Source organism: Myotis yumanensis, unplaced genomic scaffold, assembly GCF_028538775.1.
Source record: "Myotis yumanensis isolate MYYU_CA2020_CCGP unplaced genomic scaffold, mMyoYum1.0.hap1 SCAF_1, whole genome shotgun sequence".
Lineage (NCBI taxonomy): Eukaryota > Metazoa > Chordata > Mammalia > Chiroptera > Vespertilionidae > Myotis > Myotis yumanensis.
Window position 1 is genome coordinate 192,289,640 of NW_027223752.1, and position 26,350 is coordinate 192,315,989.

The 26,350-nt window shown below is 40.7% G+C and overlaps 1 protein-coding gene across 2 annotated transcripts in view; it reads left to right on the plus strand.

The window, feature by feature from the left end:
• Nucleotides 1–8,987: 8,987 nt before the first annotated feature.
• The window catches only part of G3BP2 (G3BP stress granule assembly factor 2), a 35,904-nt gene continuing 18,541 nt past the window's right edge, over nucleotides 8,988–26,350 (plus strand). For both annotated transcript variants that reach the window (XM_070394864.1, XM_070394873.1), the window contains exons 1-2: nucleotides 8,988–9,186; nucleotides 24,892–25,010. In XM_070394864.1, coding sequence (XP_070250965.1) covers nucleotides 24,916–25,010 — 95 coding nt within the window. In that variant the 5' untranslated portion in view covers nucleotides 8,988–9,186; nucleotides 24,892–24,915. The remainder of the gene's footprint in view (nucleotides 9,187–24,891; nucleotides 25,011–26,350) is intronic.

The window sequence follows — 26,350 nt, forward strand, 5'->3', positions numbered from 1 at the left end:
GCTCCCTGGTGGTCAGTGTGCTCACACAGGGGGAGCACCGCTCAGCTAGAAGCTGGGCTCATGGCTGGCAAGTGCAGCGCCAGTGGTGGGAGCCTCTCCCGTCTCCACAGCAGCGCTGAGCAGCGAGCAGGCGGGCAGTAAGGAGCGAGGGGTCCTGGATTGTGAGAGGGCGCAGGTCGGGCTGAGGCCCCCCCCCCCCCCCCCCCCGCCCCCCGCCAGTGCACAGATTTTTTGCACCGGACCTCTAGTTCTTTAATAATTCTTATTTGTTTTAAAAATATATATTTTTTTTATTGATTTTAGAGAGAAGAAGGGAGAAGGATAAGGAGATAGAAACATGGATGAGAGAAACATTGATCAGATGCCTCCTGCATGCCCCACACTGAGGACTGAGCCCTGACTGGGAATTGAACCCTGACCTCCTGGTTAATGGGTTGGCACTCAACCACTTAGCCACACCAGCCTGACAGGTGGTTTTTTTGTTTGTTTGTTTTTTTGGCTTTTTCCAACTCCACTTATAGAAAAGCCCCAGGAACTCTCTTTTTCTTAAAAGGCTGAAAGTTCCTTGGATTTTTCTACAGCTCTTGGTTGATTGCAGAAAAAACACAAACATAAACAAATGAAACAAAACTTGCTTCAACTTATTGCCCCTGTAATCACATTTGATCTGGGGCTGCTTTCTTGTGCACAAAAGACTGTTGGTCAGTAACTTTCAGAGGTCTTTCCTTTTCCAGGTCACAACCAACAACTTGGGTAATTTGAGGTCATGGCTCTGGGATCTTGGAAGTCCATCTAGTATGAGAATGTAGCTGGGAGCTCCTGTCATTTTTGAGCTATCTGCCAGGAAGTATATTTCCACAGCTAGGGCTCACTCTGAGAGTGTGATTCAACAAGGAATAGGTCAGAGCAGCAATCTGGAAGGAGAAGGGTAAAGATATTAGAAAAAGAAACAAAACATGGGACCTAACTGGGTAGCTCACTTGGTTAGAGCATTGACCCAATACGCCAAGGTTTTGGGTTCAATCCCCAGTCAGGGCACATACAAGAATCAACCAGTAAATGCATAAATTAGTGGAACAATAAATTGATGTCTCTCTCTCTCTCTAGAAATCAATAATAAATAAATAAACCCTTCTCTGAAAAATAAAAATAAAAAAAAAACACTAAAGCTTCTGTTCCAATCAGAAGGGTAGGATGAATCTTGATTCTGAGGAAGATTCTTGCCTTGGTCATAAACCTCTTATATCAGTGGTTCTCAACCTTGGCTGCACATTAGAATCACCTGGAAATCTTTTTAAAATCCTGATTTCTGGGCCTCATCCTCCGGAAATTCTGTTTCTTTGTTATGGGGTGAGGCCACAACATTAGTAACAAAGAAACAGAATTTCTGGAGGATGAGGCCCAGGAATCAGGATTTTAAAAAGATTCCCAGGCAATTCTAATGTGCAGCCAAGGTTGAGAACCACTGTCTTATATGCTTCCTGCTGAGGTAAAGCTCAGTGAAATAGTCTGTTGCTGTGGAGCTCAAATCTAGAATTAGCCCAGAAGAACCTACAAGGAAGTGGTTACACCTGGAAACACAGGTGGAAATAAGGGCTGATGCTGATACTTTGCATGAGGGATTGGCTGTGTTCTGCTCTCACACTGGCCACGGTAGAAGAAAGCCAAAATGCGTTCACTGTATCAACTGTAATTTTTTATGATCTTTTTCCAATCAGAAGAAGTTTCACAACTGTTCTACCATCTTCTAGTTTTCTGTCTGCTGACGAATGCCTTATATTTTGCATTAGCTTGGTCTTTTACTACCCTGAATAGGTTGTTTGTTTGTTTTTTAGTCTGGTTGGTACAAGAGACTAGGAAAACAAATTTGTTTTCAAAGGTACTATGTCCTTTCCCTCTTCCTTTTGAACTTGACTGTTTAAGACAAAGACTTATGCCAGTGTCTCTCTGCACTATCAAACCAAGTATTTGACCCACGAGAATGGAAAGTGGAAGGATGGAGGGTAGATCTGGCCCAGCGTCTGTTCATGACCATCTGTTGCACTGTGTTAGGGGCTCCTGATGTTGAGGGTCTGCCTCAGTTCTGTAACAGCAATCAGCTCTATACCTGCTATGCCAGAAACTGTTCTAAACACGATAAATAATCCTCCCAACACCAATTTTTCCCATAAAGTTGGCTGTTTATCCATGAGAAAACTGAAGGTCAAAGAAGCAAACTAACCTAATAACCAGTGTCACAAAATTAGAGAAGAAAATGGAACTTGATCCCACATGTTTTGTACTCTTATATTTAGTGGCGAATTTGCTCCTAAGCTCTGGCTTCTTGCAGTATAACCTCTCCTCTCCCCCCCAAATGAGGAAATGTGGCTCAGAGACACTGGTTGATACTAACCTAATTCCTCTGAGACTGATTAGTGACCCACCAGATGCCATTTCACAGAGGGAGACATGCCTTTCCAATATACAGAGTATCTGCTGACCAGGGCCCCCTCCTCTGGGTCAAAGGGCAGAGGAGCCAATTGGGTAACCTCGCGGCATCTCATATCCAGACTGTAAGGCTTGAAGAAGTCAACACACTCTGTAGCCCAGTAATGGCTAGAATATTGGTGTCTGCCAAATTTAGTCTACCCTGGACAGTGCCAAATAAACATGGTAAAGTTTTGCCTCTTTCCAAAGTCATCATTTTTTTTGGACTCCAGACAACTCAGGGCAGATTAATCCTCTTTTATTTCCATTACCTTTAGTTCTTACACTTTCCAGGAGTACTGTATGTCTTAGATCACTTGGCCTGAGGGGATTTTAGCCCTCATCATAGTTTTGTGAGCATTGGATAGAATCTATTAGAATTTACAAACAATCATTCAAGGTGGGTTACTTTTGTAAACCCATAACCTAATTATTTGGGTGTTGATATTTTATGAGGTTTTTGTCTCTAAATTCTGAAGAAGTGACCTCCTTAGTGTCTGTAACCTTTATTTTCCTAAGCTCTGTCTGATAGCATTTAGAATCTCCTCTACTTGAAGACTTTAATAGACATGATCAAAACAAGTTACATAGCTAAAATCCGCCATCTATAGTCACTCATATTGTTACATTAAACACATTTAAAAAAAATTTTCAATTACAGTTGACATTCAATATTATTTTAGTTTCAGGTATACAGAAAAGTGGTTAGATATTTATATAACTTACAAAGTGATTCCCCTGATAAGTCTAGTACCCACCCAATACCATACACAGTTATTAGAATTCTAGAGGCCAGGTGCACGAATTCATGAACCAGTGGGATCCCTCGGCCTGGCCTGTGGGATTGGGCTGAAACCAGCTCTCCGACATCCCCTGAGGGGTTCTGGATTGCAAGAGGGCGCAGGCCAGGCCAAGGGACCCCACTGGTGCACAATTGGGGCACGAGAGGGATGTAGGAGGTTGGCCAGCCAGGGAAGGACAGCAGGAGGGCTCCAGGGTATGGCTGGACCCCAGCAACAAGCTAACCTGCCGGTTGGAGCATCTGCCCCCTAGTGGTCAGGGCACATAATAGCAACTGGTTGACCAGTCGACTATCTGCCCCCTGGTGGTCAGTGCATGTCATAGCGAGCAGTTGAGTGGCCTTAGCATATCATTACCATATTATGCTTTGATTGGTTGAACGGCTGACCGGATGTCTGGACACTTAGCATATTAGGCTTTTATTATATAGGATTATTGACTGTATTCCCTATGCTGTGCTTTTCATCCCTGTGCATGTTGTTACATTTTATACTGGACAACAAATTGGCAGACCATGCAAGAATTTTATGCATCTTTCTGAATGTGACATATTTCACACACAACCATCAAATGGAGAGAAGGAACCTCTCCTTAGACCCTAACTGTCTCAGTAGCACAAAGGTAATGCATGGAAAGATTTCAGGAGAAGTTAACATTGATTCTTTCTTCAGACCATAATAGCCTTTCTACTCTCCTGCTCTGAAAGGAATGGATTCATCCTACTCATAGGTGCAGGTTTCTTGTTGCATCGAAAAGCTTTGTAAAAGAGCCTGCTACAAGAGAGCCCTGAGTTTTCTATCAGAAAGACTTGCTTCAAGGCTAAGGAGGTTCATCGTTTAGTAGTGGTATATGGTATAATGGCACGAATCAGGGGGCACTCTGGGGTTTCTTTCTAAATTGGCCTCTTTCAGCCAAGTGTAACTTGCTTGCTTTGTGAATTGCTTGTGAAAATAAAATGAGATAATATGTTTCAAGTGTTTTGAAAACTATAAAAGGCTAGGCAAATGTAAGTTGTTACTTCAGAGCAAAGCAGTGAACAATGTGAACACTTTTTTGCCCCTCATCCTGAGCCTGCTTGATATATTGGCACTCAGCGGTGGCTACTGAATGAATGAGTCCAGCAGTTTTAAAGTATTCTATATGCCATTACTAAGTGGACATTTTGCCAGACAACCCGTAGATAACCATTTTACTTCTATTTATAAAAGACACTCTAGAAGGAATTGTATAATATATAGAGAATACAAAATAATTACAAAGTACAATTCAGACAATCCACTAGACCAGCCGTGGGCAAACTACGGCCCGCGGGCCGGATCCGGCCCGTTTGAAATGAATAAAACTAAAAAAGAAAAAAGACCGTACCCTTTTATGTAATGATGTTTACTTTGAATTTATATTAGTCCACACAAACACTCCATCCATGCTTTTGTTCCAGCCCTCCGGTCCAGTTTAAGAACCCATTGTGGCCCTCGAGTCAAAAAGTTTGCCCACCACTGCACTAGACTATTTAAGCAGTATTAGGTTAATTGAAATTCTAAGAAGTGTGGCTTGTGCAAGGAAAAATCATATATAACTCACCTTTAGCATGATTGAGATGTTTCAGTGTAAGTACTTGGGTAAATCAGTAGATACAATTTACATTGACTTTTCACAGACTTTTGATAAAAATTCACATTCAAGGCCCACTTCAAGGTTGGGAATGTGATTGAGTGTCAAAGGATGAGCTAGGGTATATAATTAAAAAAGTGGCAAGAAAAGAGGTAGAAGTAATAGGTAGGGTAGATCAGGTAGACCTTGTTAGGCCATGGTAAGGACTTGGGATTTTTTTATTGTGTTGCCTTTAGAACAGTGGTTCTCAACCTTCCTAATGCCGTGACCCTTTAATACAGTTCCTTATGTTGTGGTGACCCCCAACCATAAAATTATTTTCGTTGCTACTTCATAACTGTAATTTTGCTACTGTTATGAATCGTAATGTAAATATCTGATATGCAGGATGTATTTTCATTGTTGCAAATTGAACATAATTAAAGCATAGTGATTAATCACAAAAACAATATGTAATTATATATGTGTTTTCCGATGGTCTTAGGCGACCCCTGTGAAAGGGTCGTTCAACCCCCAAAGGGGTCGCGACCCATAGGTTGAGAACCGCTGCTTTAGAAGGTTTTGAGAATGCCGTCTGATTTATAATTGTAATGTAAAGGATCTGTTGCTGTGAGAACAGTTTATAGTAGAATGACAGTCGAAGTATCATGACCTTCTAGGCTGTTGCAGTAAGTGATGGTGACTGGGACTCAATAATAGTAGTAACAGTATGAGAAATGTTTAATCTAGAATAAATGTTGGGAGAGGGAACAGAAATTTACTGATGATTGGCTATGTGTGTGGTGTGAGAAAAACAGTCAAGGATGACTTAAAGGTTTTTGGCTTGAGCCACTGAATGAATACAATTCACACTGGTCTTCCTGCCTTATTATCATGGGAGGGGCTATTTCATGGAGGTTATATTCGAAGGGCAGGGAAATTAGTTAGGAGGCCGCTGTAATCATTCTGGAAAGAAGAAAAAGGCCTGAATCTGCACAGATGCTATAGGTATGGAGAGGCATTCAGAGGGCAAAGACTTGAGAGACATCTAGGAGTAAAATATCACCATTTAGGAAAAACAGTTTAGGGTTTTGGTGTGGGTTTTTTTTCCTGTTCGTTTTTTTTTTTACTAAAACTGAAGATAGCTGAGTCTTTTTTTTTTTCTTTTTTTTAAAAAATATATTTTATTGATTTTTTACAGAGAGGAAGGGAGAGAGATAGAGAGTTAGAAACATCGATGCCCCAGGTACATGCCCTTGACCGGAATCGAACCTGGGACTTTTCAGTCCGCAGGCCGACGCTCTATCCACTGAGCCAAACCGGTTTTGGCGATAGCTGAGTCTTTTTCCCTCAGTAAGTCTTATACTCCCTCAGTAAGTCTTATACTCTAGAGCAGGGGTTGCTTGGGGTCTTTTTTTATAGTCCTAGTGCTAAGTTAAGAATATTTCTTACATATTTTTTCTTTTTTTAAAAATTGTTTTATTGCTTAAAGTATTACAAAGAGTATTACATATGTTTCCTTTTACCCCCCCGCCCTTGACAATCCCCTGGCCTCCCCTACCCCCCAGTGTCTTATGTCCATTGGTTATGCTTATATGCATGCATACAAGTCCTTCGGTTGATCTCTTACCACCCCCCTCTTGCCTCCCAACCCTCCCCGGCCTTCCCGCTGTAGTTTGACAGTCTGTTCAAGGTTGCTCTGCCTCTGTATCTATTTTTGTTCATAAGTTTATAATGGTCTTTATTATCCATAAATGAGTGAGATCATGTGGTATTTTTCCTTCATTGACTGGCTTATTTCACTTAGCATAATGTTCTCCAGTTCCGTCCATGCTGTTGCAAATGATAAGAATTCCTTCTTTTTTACAGCAGCATAGTATTCCATTGTGTAGATGTACCACAGTTTTGTAATCCATTCATCTACTGATGGTATTTCTTATATTTTTAAAGGAATAAAAAAAAGGGAGGATAGATGTGTGACAGACCATTTGTGGCCCTCAATACATAAAATAGTTACTCTCTGGTCCTTTACAGTATAAGTTTGCCAACCTATGCTGTAGATTAGTGGTTTTTTTAAAGTGTAGTTTAGTCGGCCGGGTGGCTTAATAGTTGAGCGACGCCAGAGTTCATGGTTCGATTCCAGGTCAGGATATATGCCTGGGTTGCCGGCTCGATCCCCAGTGCGGGGCGTGCATGAGACAGCCGATCAATGACTCTCTCATCATTGATGTTTCTACCTCTCTCTCCCTTCCGCTCTGAAATCAATATATATATATAAAATCTTATTTTATTTTTTTTTAAAGTGTGGTTTAACTGCTGTTAGAACAGAGCAGCAACAGCACCTGGGAACTTGTTAGAAATGCAGGTCCTCAGGCCTTAACACAGATTTGCTGAATTAGAAACCCTAAGAGTGGGGCCCAGCAGTATGTATTTTAACAAGTTCTCTAGGCGACTCTGATGCACGGTAATTCTGAGAACTGCTGCTATAGAGAAACTTTTTACCTGTGTGCCAGGATACATGGTGAAGAATAACAGCATGGCGCATAAAAAGTCCCAAACTGGAAACTACCGAAGGTCAGCCAGCAGTAGAGAAAGTCGTGGCAGTAAATACAGTGAAAGTATTCTGTGGCTTGTGGTTGAGGGCATGGACTGTGAACGCAGACTGCTTGTGTTTAAATCCCAGCTCCACCAAATAGTACTGTGTGACTTGACCTCTTAAGCCTCAGTTTCCTCATCTGTGAAATAGGCATGACATAGTTAACTACTTTATGGGCTTACTGTGCAGCTTAACCAATTATGTAATTAGAAGAATGCCTGGTACAGAAGTATTAGACTTGGAAGAGCAACCTGCATATTATAATGCTTTAAGGAAAAATATGTCCAACTTCATTTCATAAGAGTGATGGTCTGCCTGTATGCTTTGCATATAACAAAATGACTAAGCAGCCTACTATAGGTAAAACTATGTCGATTTTGGAAGTTCAAATGTTGGCATTGCCTCTGCAAACCTCAATTTTCACATGTAGAAAAATAGTAAAATTGTTCTTAGAGGATTGTGAAGAAAACTGATGCAATGTATATGCCCACATTGTGTTTGGTACATGGGCATTTAATTAATAAATGTGTTCTCTTTCCTTTCCTAATTGCCCTTTCATTTCACTTCAGCCCTTCCTTCCAAAATGCCTCTGCTGTCTTGACACTCTTTGAGAAACATTGCCAGATCTAAGGTGCAAAGTGGCTTCCTTGACTGTAAGGAGATTTGGCTTTTTCCATGAGTCAAGGTCAGGAGACTCAGTATCTAGTGTTTTCCCAGCTATGCCCAGGGACCAAGTCTGTGTCTAGATCTAGGACAGGACTGTAATCCTGATATCTCCTAGGATTTTAGCTCCCTTAGTATGTAAAATTCTTAGTATGTATTTAGCAACACCTAAATACAAAACGGGTACACAAAGAAATAGATTCTTTTCCCCTCTGTGTCATTTTTCCCTCCCAACATCCTAGGGCCCCGCACCTAGGAGGCCCCAGATATGTATTTATATATTGCCTTGAGTTGTTAGGGTGAATTTGATCTCGGTGGAGCTTAAAACCTCCACTTCCTAGGATGGGTTCATAAACAATATAGGTGAGTTTAGGGTGCAAGCACCTGAAACCACTGGCTGCATTTTATGCTCATCTAGGGCGGCAAACAACCTGCAGACACCTCGCTCGACAAGAAAATTACTCAGTTTCCTCCCTCTTAACATCAGTAATCACAGGGGAGCAGAAATATCGGTCTCCAAAAACAGCGCAGAAGATGCACCTCTGCAGGCGCAGCGGCCCCTGTGCTGGCGCGATCTCGAAGGGCGGCGAGACCGGAGCCTCCAGCCAGGAGAAAGGCAGCCTCCTTGTGACGTCAAATCAGCGGACTCGTACCGGCTTCAGGCCGGTTCCGGTTCCCCGGCTTTCCGGGCGCGGGAGTACGTGAGCGCGGCGATGGTCTGCGCGTGCTCCGCAGAGGGACGAGCGAAGGTTGGGTCCAGCTCGCGAAGGAGATGCGTGATTGGCTGAGGCCGTGCTGGGGGGTTCCCCAGCCCTGTCGGCAGGGGTAAAACAATAAGAGGGGGCGGCGGCAAAGGGGGCGGGACGTCCGTGTTCCTAGTCGCTCGCCGCAGCGCCTGGCGCCGGGGAAGGGCTGGTGGTGAGGGGACGAGCTCGCGGCTCTCCGGTTCCCCAGGTTTGACGTTTGTTGGAGGGCGGGGACGGCGAGCGAGAAGAACCCGCGGCCGCCGGCTCTCCGCGCCTCTCCTGCCGACCCCCGCGCGACGTCCCCGCCGCCGCTGTTGGTTGGAGGTGTGTGAGGGGCCTGCGAGGGAGGTCGGTGCGGTGGTCGGAAGGGGACCGTCCCTGCGCGCGCGGCGGCTCGAGGCAACCGTCCGGAGCGGGCGCCCGCGTGCCAGAGGTTTGGCGGCGGGGACCTTGATCGCGCCCGCCGGCCGCCGACGCCGCCGGGTCCGCGGGAGGGAAGCCGAGCGTTTGCTCCCAGGTGAGGGGCGGGCGGCCGCGTGGGAAGGGCGCTGACTGGCCGCGCGGTGCGGCGGAGGCTCCGAGGGCACAGGTGGAGCGGGGTCGGCCAGGGATGCGGCGGCGAGACGGGCAGGGGACGCGGTCGTTCCCCGGAGCGCGCTGATGGAGGCGTCGGCCGGCCGGCGAGGGAGTGAGCTTTCCGGGGAGGACGCTGCCGGTGGGGAGCCCCGCGGCCTCCGCTCCGACTCGTTCGCGGCTCTGAGCCCAGGTTCCCGGGGAGCGGGGAGCCGGGAGGCGGTCGCCCCGCCCGTGGGGGAGGGGAGAGCGGCGGTGTCGGAGGAGGCAGAAGCGACGCAGATGCGAAAGTAGAGGCCTCCGGGCACCATTTCTGTGCAGCGAAACAGAATCCGGGGTTGAAGGCGCCGGCCGCTTGGCTTCCCCAGCGCCCCGTGTTCCGCGGCCCGGGAGCCCCTCTCGGGTTTATCCCCGGCGGGTTCAGAAACTGGAGCCATGACGTTCGCTTCGGGGCCCCCCCCCCCTTTTTGTAAACGATCCTTTATTGACCCAGGAACCGAAAAGATGTTTGAGTACTTTGAAGCATGGATTTCTTCCTCCTTACCCCACTTTTTTTGGGGGGGGGTGCGGGAAGGATAGTCCAAGGCAGGAACCTAAGCTTCCCTAGTGCTCATTTTGTTAGTCGAATCTGGTCGAATTTTACCTGCTTCTCTAAAAGCAGATTTCTTAAGATGGCCCTGTGCTGCTCGCTTTGGAGCGAATATAGATTTGCATCTGTCATTTTCAGCATAGATCAGTATTTTTTCCCCCTTCAAGGTCTACCTAATGTTTTAGCCAATTTTTTTTTTTTTTTTTTTGGAGGGGCGGTGTCTTTGCTCTCTTAGACAGACAGACAAAACACACGTGCTCCGAAGGTGCAAAAACAGCCAAGTTATCCTCTCTGATGCGAAAGTAGAGGCCCTCCCCCCCCCCCCCCCCCCGGATTGTCGTGATATTAACTTGTGTTAAAATCCTGGTTTGGGGTTCAAGGCTCCAGACCTCATTTTAGTTTTCCAAATGTTAGCAATGCATGTACCTGGTTCCGTGAACCCTTTACTGCCATTAGGGAGCCCCGGATACTAGAGGGTAAGAAGATGGTAATTCCTTGTCCAGCACCATATTTGGCAGTTAATATAGCCTTAGGCATGTGAGCAAGGTTTCTAAGTAAACATTATAGTATCCAGTAGTCCTTTCTATGCCCCAAATTCCTGGTCTTAAGAAATAGACGGTATGATGAGTTTGAACTTAGAACTGAATCATGTGTTTCTTTGGTGATGTTTATTTACCTTTCCGTTTTCTTAAATTTTTTAGAACTCAGTCATATGTTTTAATCTCTAACTGCTGTTTAATTCTGAAAAGTTATCAGGAATTATAGGTAGGATAAGGACCTGCAGTGGCTTGCTAATTACTAAGAGCTGTTCCGATTGCGAATATCCGAGGTTGAAATATTAGTCAAGTGTGAACAAGTATTAAGAGTGGAGAGAGTCCTAACCGGTTTGGCTCAGTGGATAGAGGAGTGTCGGCCTGAGGACTGAAGGATCCCGGGTTCAATTCCGGTTAAGGGCATGTACCTTGGTTGCGGACACATCCCCAGTAGGGGGTGTGCAAGAGGCAGCTGATTGATGTTTCTAACTCTCTATCCCTCTCCCTTCCTCTCTGTGAAAAATCAATAAAATATATAAAAATATATAAAATAAAAATATGTTTTAAAAAAAAAAGAGTGGAGAGAACCAGAATGCTTGTGGGGTAAATGGGGATCAAAAGTAGGACCACGGAGAAAATAAGTATTTAATCATCTGATAGTCTAATTGAATGTTCATTTTGCAACTTGAATTGCCAGCAGACAACTCTTGAGTTGAATAATATTGGCACTGTTGGAAGCAGGAAATACTAATTATCCATTTTTCACTTATGAGAGATCAAAAAAGAAAATTTCTATAGCAGTTACTGAAAATCTATAAATACTACTAATAATGTCTTTGGATTTTTAACAGTATCCTTATCCTGCAGAATTATTGCTGTTGATTACCCACTATCAGGATTGAAAATTCTTTCCTAAATTGCTTTAAAGAAGACTTTCCCACATAGTTTATGCTGAGGGGGTATGGAGGTGGAGAATCACTACTTTTCAAATCTGGTTTTAATAGGTACGAATTTAAGGGTTGTTTCTGAACTTTTGAATTCAGTAGAACTTAATTGACAAACATGACTTGGTTACTCTCCACTGGTGGACACTTGTTTAAGAACTGATAAGGCAAATTGGTTCTCCTCCCAGAACTCTGGGCTGGCTCAGAAGTAATAGTATATCAGTTTCTTGACTGCTGTGTCTCAGCTTATTGTTTAATTTCTATATATTTTACCCTATTTGATAAAACTTTTTTAGTATGTTGGGGTGACACTTTTCAGATTTCCTATTATGTTATTGTCCCCTGCTTTTTTGCTTCTACCAACAATATCAAATATGTGAACAGTTGTGTCTTTGGCTGTTCTTCTAAAGCAGTTGTTTTTAACAGGTGTAATGAAAACATCACCAGAGGCAGGAGACCTGATTTCAGGTAGTCTCTTTCATAACTATAAGGAGGGACTTTGAACTCCTTCCTTTTCTTAGGCTCTCTAAACATCAGTTTCCTTTTCTGTAAATGAAACTGATATCCTATCTATTTCAAGGAGATAAAGGAATATCTAGGTTACTTGTTAAACTTGAAAGCATAATATAAATACATGCTTTTATTATTGTTGGTCAGCATTTCCTCCCAATACTTGATCACTTTTAATAGTTTCTGAGTTTCAAAACTTGCCTCCTTACCTTTGAGGCCTAAAAAAAGAAAAGGCTTAACCCACAATTACCTTTTATTGTTCATTTCCACCACTGGTGCATGGATCTTGATTGTGATGCTTTCATTCAATGGTCTGTCACAACAAAGTAGCCTTTGCTCTCTAGAGAGAGATACATCGCTGTTTGATTGGTAAAGTCATTTTAAACAGACCCACCTGGAATTTTGGAAGATTCTAATTTTAATTAGGGATCAGCTTTTGAAAATGGGTTAGCTATTGAGAATGGTTCAGTGCGAAAGAGCCTGGGCCTGAATTGTATGAGCCCCAAGTGAGGGGCTCTAGAGGAGTAACTGAGTAACTATTCAGTAGTAGAGATAAGCTGTGTCCTAGCATAGACATGGCCTTTGGTAATACAGTTTTTTTTTCTGGTAAAAAGAACTGCATCCTATTTGTAGAAATCTTAGTCTTTTTATAAGAAGCAGGATATAGTACATTTAACTTTACAGTGCTGAAAAAAATTTTGTAGATTATTTTCCTAAATGTCATTTTCTTTTGGCTTCTTGGGGGTCTTTTTTTTTATTTTGTTTCATTTTTTAAATAAGACATGTGTCTCAACTTCTTAGTAGTTTTCATTTTGACCATTTTCTCCAAGCATTGAAATAGCCACCAAAGTGTGACATGAATTTTTATGTCAGTAATTTGTAATGAGTGAATTTTTTTCCCCCTCTTAGAACTACTTGAGCAAAGATGCTGTGTTTCTTATTCTTAATAGGTGGTCAGGACACTCCAGGCTCCTCGGAGAGTAAATTTTTGATTATGCATTTTGATGCTTATATGTAGTGGTTGTTGCAGCAAGGTGTTTGAAGTTAACAAATTATAATTAGGTTTTATGATTATATGTAGATCTAGCTATTTTATGGATAATAGTTTCTTTAATAAAAATGGAGATGTTATTTGAGATCCCTGAGATTAAAGATAATTGGTGGGATACAAAGTTACTTTGTATTTTTTATTGAAATCTGCTCTGATAATTATTTTCCTATAGTAGATCGAAAAATTAACTTCACTGTCTTGCCGAAGTGCATACCTTGCCGTAACGTTATTTAAATCAGACTGTCATTTAAAATTTTACGCTCTGTTTTTTTTGTGTGTGTTTTTTTGTTTTTTCCCCTATGGTTTTGTAGTCTTTGAGAATATTATTTTTTTAGTTTAATTTTTTGAAATTGTTGACAGTATTATAGATGTTTCCCATTTCCCCACACACACACACTTTGCCCTCCTCCACCCAGCCCCTGCCCCTCCTCAGGCCTTTGCCACACTATTGTCTGTGCCCATGGGCTATGCATATTTGCATATATGTTCTTTGGTTACTCTCCCTTCCTTCCCACCCTCTCCCCTCTGAGGTCTGTTAGTCTGTTGTCCCTGCATCCATACCTCTGGACCTGTTTAGTTCATTAGATTCCACAAATAAGTGAGGTCATACAGTATTTGTCTTTCTCTGACAGGCTTATTTCACTTAGCATAATAATCTCCAGGTACATTCATGCTGTCACAAAGGGTAAGAAATCCTTTTTTACAGCCGTGTAGTATTCTATTGTGTAAATGTACCACCGCTTTTTTATGCACCCATCTACTGATGGGCACTTAGGCTGTTTCCAGATCTTAGCTATTGTACATAACACTGCTATAAACATAGGGGTGTAGACATCCTTTCTGATTGGTATGTCGGGATTATTAGGGTATATTCCCAGAAATGGGATTGCTGGGTCAGAAGGCAGGTCCATTTTTAATTTTTTGAGGAAACTCCATACTGTTTTACACAGTGGCTGCATTCCCACCAGCAGTGTACTAGGGTTCCCTTTTCTCTGCATTCTCACTAATGCTTGTTCTTTATTGATGTATTGATGGTAGACATTCTGGCAGTGATAACTCATTGTAGTTTTAAATTGCATCTCTATGGTGATTAGTGACTTTGAGCATTTTTTCATATGTCTATTGGCCATCTGTATGTCCTCTGGGGAAGTGTCTATTTAGGTCCCTTGCCAATTTCTTTAATTGGATTGTCTTCCTGGTGTTGAGTTGTATGAGTTCTTTATATATTTTGGAAATTAATCCTTTATCAGGTGTATCATTGGCAGATATATTCTCCCATACGGTAGGTTCCCTTTTCATTTTGGTGATGGTTTCTTTTGCTGTGCAGAAGCTTTTTAATTTGATGTAGTACCATATGTGTATTTTTTCCTTTGTTTCTCTTGCCCTAGGAGATGTATTGGTTAAAATGCTGCTACATTAGATATCTGAAATTGTACTGCCTATGTTTTATTCTAGGATATTTATGGTTTTGTGACTTACACCTAAATCTTTTATCTATTTTGAGTTTATTCTTGTGTGTGGTGTAAGTTGATGATTTAGTTTCATTTTTTTTTTTTTTTTTTTGTATGGACCTGTCCAATTCTCCCAGTACCATTTATTGAAGAGACTATTTATATTCCATTGTTTGCTCTTGCCACCGTTGTCAAATATTAATTGGTCATAATGGTGTGTGTGGATTTTGGGGTTTCTGTCCTGTTCCATTTGTCTGTCTGCCTGTTCTTGTGCCAGTACCAGGCTGTTTTAATTACAATGGCATTGCAGTATAGCTTGATATCCAGTATTGTGATCTCCTCCAAATTTGTTCTTGCTCAAGATTGCTGCAGCCGTTTGGGGTCTTTTTTGGTTCCATATAAGTTTTTAGAATATTTGTTCTAGATCTGTGAAATATGTTGGTATTTTAATTGGGATTGCATTGAATCTGTAGATTGCTTTGAGTAGTATGGACATTTTAATGATGTGATGAACTTGGTATATGCTTACACTTGTTTGTATCTTCCTCTGTTTCTTTTTTCAATGTCCTATAGTTTTCTGAGTATAATTTTTTTACTTTGTTGGTTTAGTTTTTTTGTTTTTAGTTTCTTTTTCTTAGAGTTCATTATTGGTGTTTAAATATGCCATTGATTTCCGGATGTTAATTTTGTATCCTGTTACTTTTCTGAATTCATTTATTAAATCTAGCAGTTTTTTTGTGGAGTCTTTAAGGTTTTCTATGTACAATATCAAGTCATCTGTGAATAATCACAGTTTTACTTTCTCTTTTCCAATTTGGATGCCTTTTATTTTTTCTTATCTGATTTCTGTGGTTAGGATTTCCAGTACTATCCTATCTAATAAAAGAAAAAGGGTAATTGACTGTACCTTCGCTACGCTTCCCATTGGCTAATCAGGGCGATATGCAAATTAACTGCCAAGGAAGATGGTAGTTAACCGCCAACAAAGATGGCGGTTAATTTGCATATGTAGGCACCAAGCGACAGAGCGAAGCCGGCTGGCCCCAGGCAGGAGCAGCAAACGAAGGCCGGCGTTGCGAGCAAAGAGGGAAGCCCGCTGCACTGGCCTCGGCCACGCCCCTGGGGCCCATGTGCGGCAAGTGAATCTGGGTGAGAAGTTAATTCTGTGGTTTGGTGTCCTGGCTCTCCTGGGGCCAGGGGTGGGCAAAACGGGAATCCCTGCTCTGAGAGTTCAGGGTCATGGGGAACACACTGCCCCCTGTTGGAGCACACAAGTGGTGCCGGTGGCAGGGACCCTCTCAGACCAAATGCTGGTCAGAGACCAGGGTGGCTGGTGGGGTTGGAGAGCCCCCCTGATGCAGACGCTCCGCCACGCCCCCGCGGCCCGCACGTGGCGAGCAAGGACCTAAGCCCCTCACCCGCCGTGCCAGCCTCCGCCATGCCCCTGGGGCCCGGGCCCCTTCTGGCGAAGAGCGAAGGCCTGGGTTCCAGGCGCCGGAGGAAAACTGGTGCCAGCAGCCAGGGGAAGGGGCCCCTGAGGGGCCCCAGACTGCGAGAGGGCACAGGCCGGGCTGAGGGACCCTCCCGAGTGCACAAATTTTTGTGCACCGGGCCTCTAGTGTTGAATAATAGTGGTGAAAGTGGACATAATGGCTGCACATGAATTGATATTTCACAGTTGAGGTTCGATTTATTTTTGTTTCTAAGACCATTGGTATCAGGTTATCTGAAAAAATAGTACTATCTCAGGTAAACACAAGTGTTTTTTAAATTACCTCTTGGAAACATTAAACTTGGAGAGTGTACCTTACAGTCTTAGGCAGTAGGTTTTTCATTATACTCTTTCTCTATGGAACTGCTTATTTTTAATTCTAGCATGGTATCTTTATGGTCTGTTTCTCCCATTTCAGCCTTCTCAATTTTATCTGCAGTTAGTTGGTAATATTTAAGCACACTCAGACTTTAACCATTAATGGTCACTAATGTAAGCATACTGTCGGTACTTTTTTGGTTAACTAGTAGTACTAAATGAATTTTCACACTTTCAACCTTTATTCTAGAGCAGCGGTTCTCAACCTGTGGGTCGCAATCCCTTTGGTGGTCGAACGACCCTTTCACTGGGGTCGCGTAAGCCCATCCTGCATATCAGATATTTACATTATGATTCTTAACAGTAGCAACATTACAGTTCTGAAGTAGCAACGAAAATAATTTTATGGTTGGGTCACAACATGAGGAACTGTATTTAAAGGGCCAGAAGGTTGAGAACCACTGATCTAGAGCCATGTTTCCTAACCAGTAACTCATATCTGTTTGATGGTTATCAAAACCTAAATGAAAAATTTAAAAATACTATTTTTAAAACTACAAAGTCAATATATGTTCTTTTAAATACTCGGACAATGTGGTTTAAGTATAACTTTCCTGTTTTTCCCTATTTTTATTGAGTGTATAATTTTGCATTTTATAGATATGCCATAATTTAGTAAATCATTTCCCTGTTGATGGGCATTTAGGCTGATTTTTTTTTTCTTTTGTGGCAATGAAAAACCTTGAATATACCATCTTTGTGCATTTACTTCTTGAAGTGTGATTACTGTGTATGTGTTCATTTTTATTACTTTATTGATTAAAACTGTGAAATTAAATCTCCAAAAGGTTTTAACAGTTTATATTCCCACCAATACTGTTTGTGAAAGAGCCTTTTTCCCATATTCTTAACAGTACTGGATATTAATTTTTGTTAATCCTAGTAGGTGAAAGATGATAACTTAGAATAAATTGCCTTTTTTGAACTGTTGAATAGTATTGATTTCAGGGTACCATGTTTCTCTTATAAATGCTTGGTTGTGGTAGATTCTCCATAAATAGTTGTGAAATGATTGACATAATGAAGCATAATTGCATTGCTAAATGTTAATTGAGGAATAATTTACAAAGAGTAAAAACCACTCTTTTCATGTGCAGTTATATGACTTTGGACAGACAGACACAGTCATGAGACCACCACTTCAATCAAGGTACAAGATATTTCCATCACCTGAAGTTCCCTCATGTTCCTTTTAGTTGTTTTCCTTCTGCCTCCAGCCCCTGAACTGATGTAATCCTATAGTTTTTACATTTTACAGAATGTCCTATCAATAGAATTATATAGGATTAACTTCTTTAGCTTGGAATAATGTTTTTGAAACTCATCCATGTTGTTGCATAAGTCACTTCTTTTTATTGCTGAGCAGTATTCAGTTGCATGGACTAACACCACAATTTATTCTCCTGGCTAATGGTCATTTTGTTGTTTCCAGCTTTTAATGTTTATTAATAAAGCTGTCATAAACAGCATACATGTTTTTTGACATATGCCTCATTTTTCTTGGATAAGTATGTAGGAGTAGGATTGCTGGAAATGTGTATGTTTTTAATTTTATAAGAAACTGCCTTACTGTTTTCTGAAGTGATTAACATTTTTTCATTCCTACCAACTCTCCCTATCTTGTAAACAGTTAGTACTTTTAGATTTTTATGTTAGTCATTATTATAGGTGTTGAGTTGTAGGTTATTGGCCTCATCATAGAAATCTAGAAGCATTAGAAGGAGGTGGTCAACAGTGATAATGCAGACATATAGAGGAGTGAGAAGAGGTTATTGGATTTTTTAGTGCAATTGTGACTTTTGAGGAATGACATTCAAGGGAAAGCTCAGAATATAATACATGAGAGGGAAGTAGAGAAGAGGAAGACTAAGACAGATACACATTTAGTAATTTAGGGCAGGATATGACTAATGAAGTGTCATGATAAAGACCCAAAGTTGAGAATTCAGAGGTAAGATAATAATATCCTATTCGGGCAAACAGATAAGCTTTTCAGGGAACAATATTTTAGCTGGACCCAAATGTGGATGCATAATGTTTCAATCATTAGAAAGGTATGGAATGAGTATTGAAGTAGGAGTCAAAGGTGTCCTTGTTAATAGACTTCTAGAATGCTGGTGTTGGAGTTACCTAATCTTTGTTAGACACATGACTAGTTTGACAATATTTCTGCTGAATTATTCAGTTAGTCTCTGCAATAAATACCTGCAGTGACTGGCTATTCATGAAATAGCTCTTTCAGGTTATTCTTTCATTATATTTATACTAGAGTCCTGGTGTATGAATTCATCCAGGGCATGTCCAGCCCATCTCGCCCAGTCCTGATCGGCGCTGATTGGGGCCAGTCGGCCAGGGAGGGATCACGGGAGGGTTCCAGGGCATGTCTGGCCCGTCTCACCCAGTCCGGATCCGCCAGACCCAGCAGCAAGCTAACCTATTGGTTGGAGCATTTGCCCCCTGGTGGCCAGTGCGCGTCATAGTGACTGGTTGAATGGTTGGACATTTAGAATATTAGGCTTTTATTATATAGGACTAGAGGCCCGGTGCACCGGATTCAGGCCTGAGGGGATCGGCCCACTGTGGGGGTGCTGCTCATCTCAGTCAGCCGAGCAGCTGTGGACCCGCCCTCTGAGCGGCACTCCCACTGTGGGAGCGCACTGACCGCCAGGGACCAGCTCCTGCGTTGAGTGTCTGCCCCTGGTGGTCAGTATGCATCATAGCGACTGGTCGACTGGTTGTTTTTTCCTCCAGGAGTGAGGTGGAAAAACCCTAGATCACCTTCTTGAATTCTTATTACCCAAGTTACCAAGAACACTGCGAGTGGTGTACTGAGAGCTTAGCCAATGAGCAATCAGAAAAGGTGTTTCCTCTGTAGCTCACGCGCAGAGATGGGACTGCTGGCGCTTGGTGGCTGGCTGGCCCCCGTCTCCTCTCCGGGCCTGCTCAAGCCGCTGCGGCATCGTGGCTTGTCTTACCTCGCCCGCAGTCCTTCCCACCCACCCACCTGCGCGCGCAGCCTCCTCCTGAGCGGTTGTGACGTTATGGCGCCCTGGACAGTTTGCATATTACCTCTTTTTATATATATATATGATAGGATTGAACCTAAATCTAACTTTCTGTAATTTCTATTTACTGTTCAACCAGTATTGAACTTGTACAGAGTAGAACAGAAATGTCAGCTTATTTTTTTACGTTATATTCATACTAGCCTTAGGTTGTTTGCTTTGGGGACAGTTCCATTATATGCTACTAATTCACTGACTTTAAAAAGTAAACCAAAACCTAAGTGCTTAACTAAAGCTGAAGTTTTAGTCTTGGGAAGAATAGAGGCTAATAACTTTGGTTGATAACAGGTTTTTTAAATATTCGTTTTGAAATTGAGGAAATCTGAGCATATTGTAGATACCAATAGGAAGTCCAATATGACTTTCTTTTCTATCTTATTTGTGTGTATGTGTTACTTTTTCCCTCTGCTCTTCTCAATGGCTTATGAGTATTAAAAGATTTAGAAAAAATGGTAACAGTTGATATATAGAGCATTTTCCCTGGGTATGTGCTTCAGGAATTAGTCTAGGCAAATGGAGAAGGAGACATTTTAAGAAATAGGAAGGAATAAACGGCTATTGATGAAGGTACACATGGATTTTAAGTGTGATGGGACAGAGTTGGTCAGTAGAATGGTCTTGGACATAGCTAAGGCTCAATAGATAATGAGGGAAGCTGGATATAATGTTGGTATTTGGGTGCTAGAGGCTAACAAACTTCTGAAGATCTTTTTTGTACTGTCTTGGTTATCTTTATTGACCTGCATAGTCTTGTAGGCTTGACCAGAGATCATGTCTCAATTTGTAAATTAGGAAATTGAGATTAAAAAAAAAACACATGACTTTTTATTCTGAATGGGTAATTTGGTTCTTTCTTTCTCTTGGCTTTCTTATATGCACTGCCTTGCATAAATAATAAACACAAATTTTATATTAGTCAGCTTTTTCCACGTCCCAAACTGCCTTGTTTGGTGGTTCATCTATAATTTATCTCTAATGCTTCTTTGATGCATTCCTTATTTATTGAACTGTTAATTTTCCTACTCTGGGGGAAGGGAGAGGAGAAGATGGAAGAGATGGCAGTTGCTTGTGTAGAACACATAAATTAGTCTGTCATTAAAAAATAGATTAATCAGTAAGGTTGTGCCATCCCCAATACCTTTACTTTCTGCTTGATTTCCATCAGTCCGTTATATTTTAGCCCTTTAAATTCTGATTCACTATTTTTTTTATTGCTTAAAGTATTACAAAGGGTATTACATATGTGTCCTTGACAATCCCCTGGCCTCCCCTACCTCCCAGTGTCTTATGTCCATTAGTTATGCTTATATGCATGCATACAAGTCCTTCGGTTGATCTCTTACCTCCTCCCTCCTGCCCCCCAACCCTCCCCGGCCTTCCCGCTGCAGTTTGACAATCTGTTTGAGGCAGCTCTGCCTCTGTCTCTATTATTGTTCAAAAGTTTATAATGGTCTCTATTATCCATGAATGAGTGAGATCATGTGGTATTTTTCCTTCATTGACTGGCTTATTTCACTTAGCACAATGCTCTCCAGTTCCATCCATGCCGTTGCAAATGGTAAGAGTTCCTTCTTTTTTAAAGCAGCATAGTATTCCATCGTGTAGATGTACCAAAGTTTTCTAATCCATTCATCTACTGATGGGCACTTAGGCTGTTTCCAGATCTTAGCTATGGTGAATTGTGCTGCTATGAACATATGGGTGTATATATCCTTTCTGATTGGTGTTTCTGGTTTCTTGGGATATATTCCTAGAAGTGGGATCACAGGGTCAAATGGGAGTTCCATTTTTAGTTTTTTGAGGAAACTCCATACTGTCTTCCATAGTGGCTGCACCAGTCTGCATTCCCAACAGCAGTGCACAAGTGTTCCTTTTTCTCCACATCCTCTCCAGCACTTGTCGTTTGTTGATTTGTTGATGATAGCCAGTCTGACAGGTGTGAGATGGTACCTCATTGTTGTTTTGATTTGCATCTCTCGGATGATTAGTGACTTTGAGCATGTTTTCATATGTCTCTTGGCTTTCTGAATGTCCTCTTTTGAAAGGTGTCTATTTAGGTCCTTTGCCCATTTTTTGATTGGATTGTTTATCTTCCTTTTGTTAAGTTGTATGAGTTCCCTATAAATTTTGGAGATTAGGCCCTTATCAGATATGACATTGGCAAATATGTTTTCCCACGCAGTGGGTTTTCTTGTTGTTTTGTTGATGGTTTCTTTTGCTGTGCAGAAGCTTTTTATTTTGATGTAGTCCCATTTGTTCATTTTCTCTTTAGTTTCAAGTGCCCTAAGAGCTGTATCAGTGAAGAAATTGCTTCGGCATATGTCTGAGATTTTGTTGCCTTTGGATTCTTCTAGAATTTTTATGGTTTCCCGTCGTACATTTAAGTTCTTTATCCTTTTTGAGTTTATTTTTGTGTATGGTGTAAGTTGGTGGTCTAGTTTCATTTTCTTGCATATATCTGTCCAATTTTCCCAATACCATTTATTGAAGAGACTATCTTGGCTCCATTGTATGTTCTTGCCTCCTTTGTCAAATATTAATTGAGCATATTGGTTCGGGCCGATTTCTGGGCTCTCTATTCTATTCCATTGATCTATATGTCTGTTCTTGTGCCAGTACCAGGCAGTTTTGAGAATAGTGGCTTTGTAATACAGCTTGATATCTGGTATTGAGATCCCACCTACTTTGTTCTTTCTCAGGATTGCTGCAGCTATTCGGGGTCTTTTTTTATTCCAGATGAATTTTTGGAGAGTTCGTTCTAGATCTGTGAAGTATGCCGTTGGTATTTTAATGGGAAGTGCGTTGAATTTATAGATTGCTTTGGGTAGTATGGACATTTTAATGATGTTGATTCTACCAATCCATGAACACGGTATGTTCTTACATCTGTTTATGTCTTCCTCTATCTCTTTTTTCCACGTCCTGTAGTTTTCTGAGTAGAGGTCTTTTACCTCTTTAGTTAAGTTTATTCCTAGGTATCTTAATTTTTTTTGGTGTGATGATAAATGGGATTGTTTTTATGATCTCTCTTTCTGAAAGTTCACTATTGGTGTATAGAAATGACTCAGATTTCTTGGGGTTAATTTTGTATCCTGCTACATTGCCAAATTCATGTATTAAGTCTAGTAGTTTTTTTTTTATGGAGTCTCTAGGGTTTTGTATGTATAATATCATGTCCTCTGCAAATAAGGACAGTTTTACTTCCTCTTTTCCAATTTGGATGCCTTTTATTTCTTCTTCTTGTCTAATTGCAATGGCTAATACTTCCAGTACTATGTTGAACAGAGTGGTGAGAGTGGGCATCCCAGTCTTTTTCCTGTTCTTAGGGGAAATGGTATTAGTTTTTGTCCATTGAGTATGATGTTGGCCGTGGGCCTGTCATATATGGCTTCTGATTCACTTTAAATCAGACTTATGGTAAAGAAATAACTGATCTTTAAGTTATATTTGTCAGTATAATTAACTTAAAACCCATCCTCTGAATGACAACTTTATTTCATTTTATCATCCTTGTGGAGGAGCCTCCTGCGCCTTAAGAAAGAGGCTCTGCATAGTCTCATATTGTATAGCCATTTGTTAGGCTTTTACCAGATTAGCATTGCCTTTTCTCATTTACCATTTCAAATTACCTCCTTTGAATAATCCTATATAATGAAACCCTAATATGCAAATCGACCAGATGGCGGAATGACTGGTCGCTATGACGTGCACTGACCAACAGGGTGCAGATGCTCAAAGCAGGAGCTGCCCCCAGTTGGTATGGTCACTGCTGCATTCAGCATCCCAGATTGTGAGAGGACAGGCCTCTAGTTTATTGAATAATAATCAAATAAAAGTTACCTCCATTTCCTATTCCCTTTGCCTAGCTCTGATCTAAATGGATGATACCATGATCATGATATTTCAGTGACTTTCGAGGTGGTAGGTAATTTGAAGTTCCTCTTGAACCTTGCTACAATAACTTTTTAGTGTATTTTGACCCTTCCTTTGATATTGATAGGTGTAGTCTATCAATATGTACGTTTTTTTTACTTTGGTTGTATGTGAGAAAAATGATAAGTGAATATGTACCTTATAAATGTGATGAGATATTTGGGATAAATGAGGAAGTGTCACTGTAGAAAATTTGGAAATACGGAGGAGAAAGGGAACAATGAAGTTCCCCAACCCAGAAACAATCCTTAATATCATTTCTGTCTTTAACCATTTGAACAAAACTGTTTTTAAAAAAATTTTTTATTGATTTTTAGAAAGAGAGGAAGGGAGAGGGAGAGAGAAACATCAATGAGACAGGAATATCATACATTGGCTGCCTCCTGCATGCCCCACACGAATCACATTGGCGATCAAGCCCACAACCCAGGCATGTGCCTTGACTGGGAATTGAACTATGACCTCCCAGTTCATAGGTCGACACTCAACTGCTGAGCCATACAGGCTGGCTTGTTATAATTTTGACTGTTCTGGGGCTGTAAACATATAAAACATTTACTTTAAATGATGAAAGGTTATGTTTCTAATTTTCTTTCTTACTTTTTTTTTGTTTGTATTTTGTTTGTTGATCTTCATCCGAGGATATTTTTCCATTGATTTTTTTATTTTAGGGAGAGAATGAGGGAAAGACAGAGAGCACATCGATTGGTTGCCTCATGCACTGGCCCAGGCCCTGGTTGGGGCTCTGGGCCGGTGAGGAGCCTGAACCTTATCTTTGAGATTTCAGCTTAAAAGTAATTTTTAGCATAGCACCTAACACATTCTGTTCTTTGTTTGCTTGTTTAATATTCCTTGACTGACTATACACTCCTTGAGGGCTAGAGTCTTATCTTGTTCCCCAGTGTATTTAACTTACTATAAACAGCACACCACATGGCTTAGTTAGATGCTTAATGGAAAGAAAGATTGGAAGAACTTACACCAATTAATTAAAAAATTTTTCTTTTGAGTACCAAGATTATTGTTGATTTTTAGTGGTAATCATTATTGTGAAAATATGAAGAAGAGACAAGTTAGTACTTCTTCCATAAGTGTAATCTCCCAGTCCTGCCCTGTACCATCTAACTAGTTTTTAAAAATGAATTCATGAACATAGGAGATAATGGTCCCCAAAGGAAAAAAGGTGCTATGAATGGAAAATCTTGGTTACTTGTTCTTACTACTTTTTCTTGTAATCTGAGGCAGCACTGGACTGTCTTGTTCTTGGTTACTTGATTTTACAGTTTTGGAAATAACTGTGCTACTTCTCCCTTTTGAGGGATAAGGGCAGGAGATGCAGATGTTGGAGGCTACCAGTGGTTTTTCGGAATTCTTTTGCCATTTTAAACTACTTTTTAATAAGTGGTATTAATATTCTTAATTACCACTTGTATGGCTCAGAAAATTTATTTCATGGAAGTTTACAAAGATGACTTTCCAATACTTAATTTTCTTGTGTTTGCTCCCTTAGATTTTGACATTGTGCAGCAAAGAAATGGTTATGGAGAAGCCCAGTCCGCTGCTTGTAGGGCGGGAGTTTGTGAGGCAGTATTATACTTTGCTGAATAAAGCTCCAGAATATTTACACAGGTAAAATTTAAATGGTTTATTTTAGTATTTTTTATTTAGTTTTATTTTCTTGAATATGACTTGACATATTGTCTTCCTGTCACCTCCTGTCTTGACAGTATCTTTTATAAACCTTACCTAATATTTTAACCATCTGGTGGCTAAAACCATTTTTAAAAAAAATGAAATCTACAGTAAGAAAACCATTTCACACAATGTAACACATCACATGCTTATGCATGTGCACAAAATTATATACTCTAGTATTTTTATGTTTCATTTAAAAAAACAATCATCTTTGGCTTAACAACTAATGAGTTCCAGTCTGCAATTTGAAATCATGGGCTTAAGTCACCTCCTTGAAGTTTTCTATAGCAACATTAGAAAATGAATCCATTAAGTGATTATACTTGTGAACATTTCTTGATTAATCTGCAAAATAGTATTTCTTGGTAAAACAGCAACAGGAGCCTTGTTTACTATTTTGGTAAGAGTTGGAATTTGTAAGCTTATTTTTTCCAGAGATTGAAATGAAATTGATTTATGTTCTTTCTGATATATTTTAGCAGATGGAAGATAAGTGAGACTTTTGTAAGTATTAGGCTTTGCAAGTATTTGTTGTAGAATACTCTAGCCAAGTGAGCTAAGGATAAATATATATATATTATTTATAGGTTCTCTTATAAGGATGCTGGTTATTCTAAAGTTAGATTTTGCAATATGCCCTGCATTGTTAAACATGTGTATTATTCTGTGTTGTTACAGGAGATATTTTTATATAGCAACACCTCCCCCCAACCTAAAATGAACACTTATGCATTTACCTAATTATAAAAATAAAGGCTTTCTTGTTGACAGTGTTTGTGGAAGGAGAATAGAATTAATAGGGTCATTCATGATTTGAAGTTTAATCTTTTTACAATGTAGGTATTAACGTTTTTAGCTTTTTTTTTAAAGCAAGGAACTTTTTTTATAATGATGAAAAAGTAAAATGTAAAACAGACTTTCCACCATCATTTCAAATAGCAGCACTACTGTTTTATACTTATGTAACCAGTTTCCCTAGTAATGAAAATTTAGTTTGTAATTTTGTACTGGTTAATACTATAACGAATATCCTCACACATACATTTTTGTGTGCCTTAAGAATAAGTTCCTAGAAGTCAAAATGTTAAAGGTTTTTCTTAGGCACATTTAGAGCCAAGTTGTCCTCCAGTGAAATAATAGCAGTTGATGTGCTTGCCAGTTTTACAAAATTGGAGGAAATAGTATAAACTTTAAAATATGGGTAGCAGTTAAAAGTATGGACGCTGGAATGAGACAGACTGAGTTTATGTCTTAGCTGCCCCACTTGAAAGGCG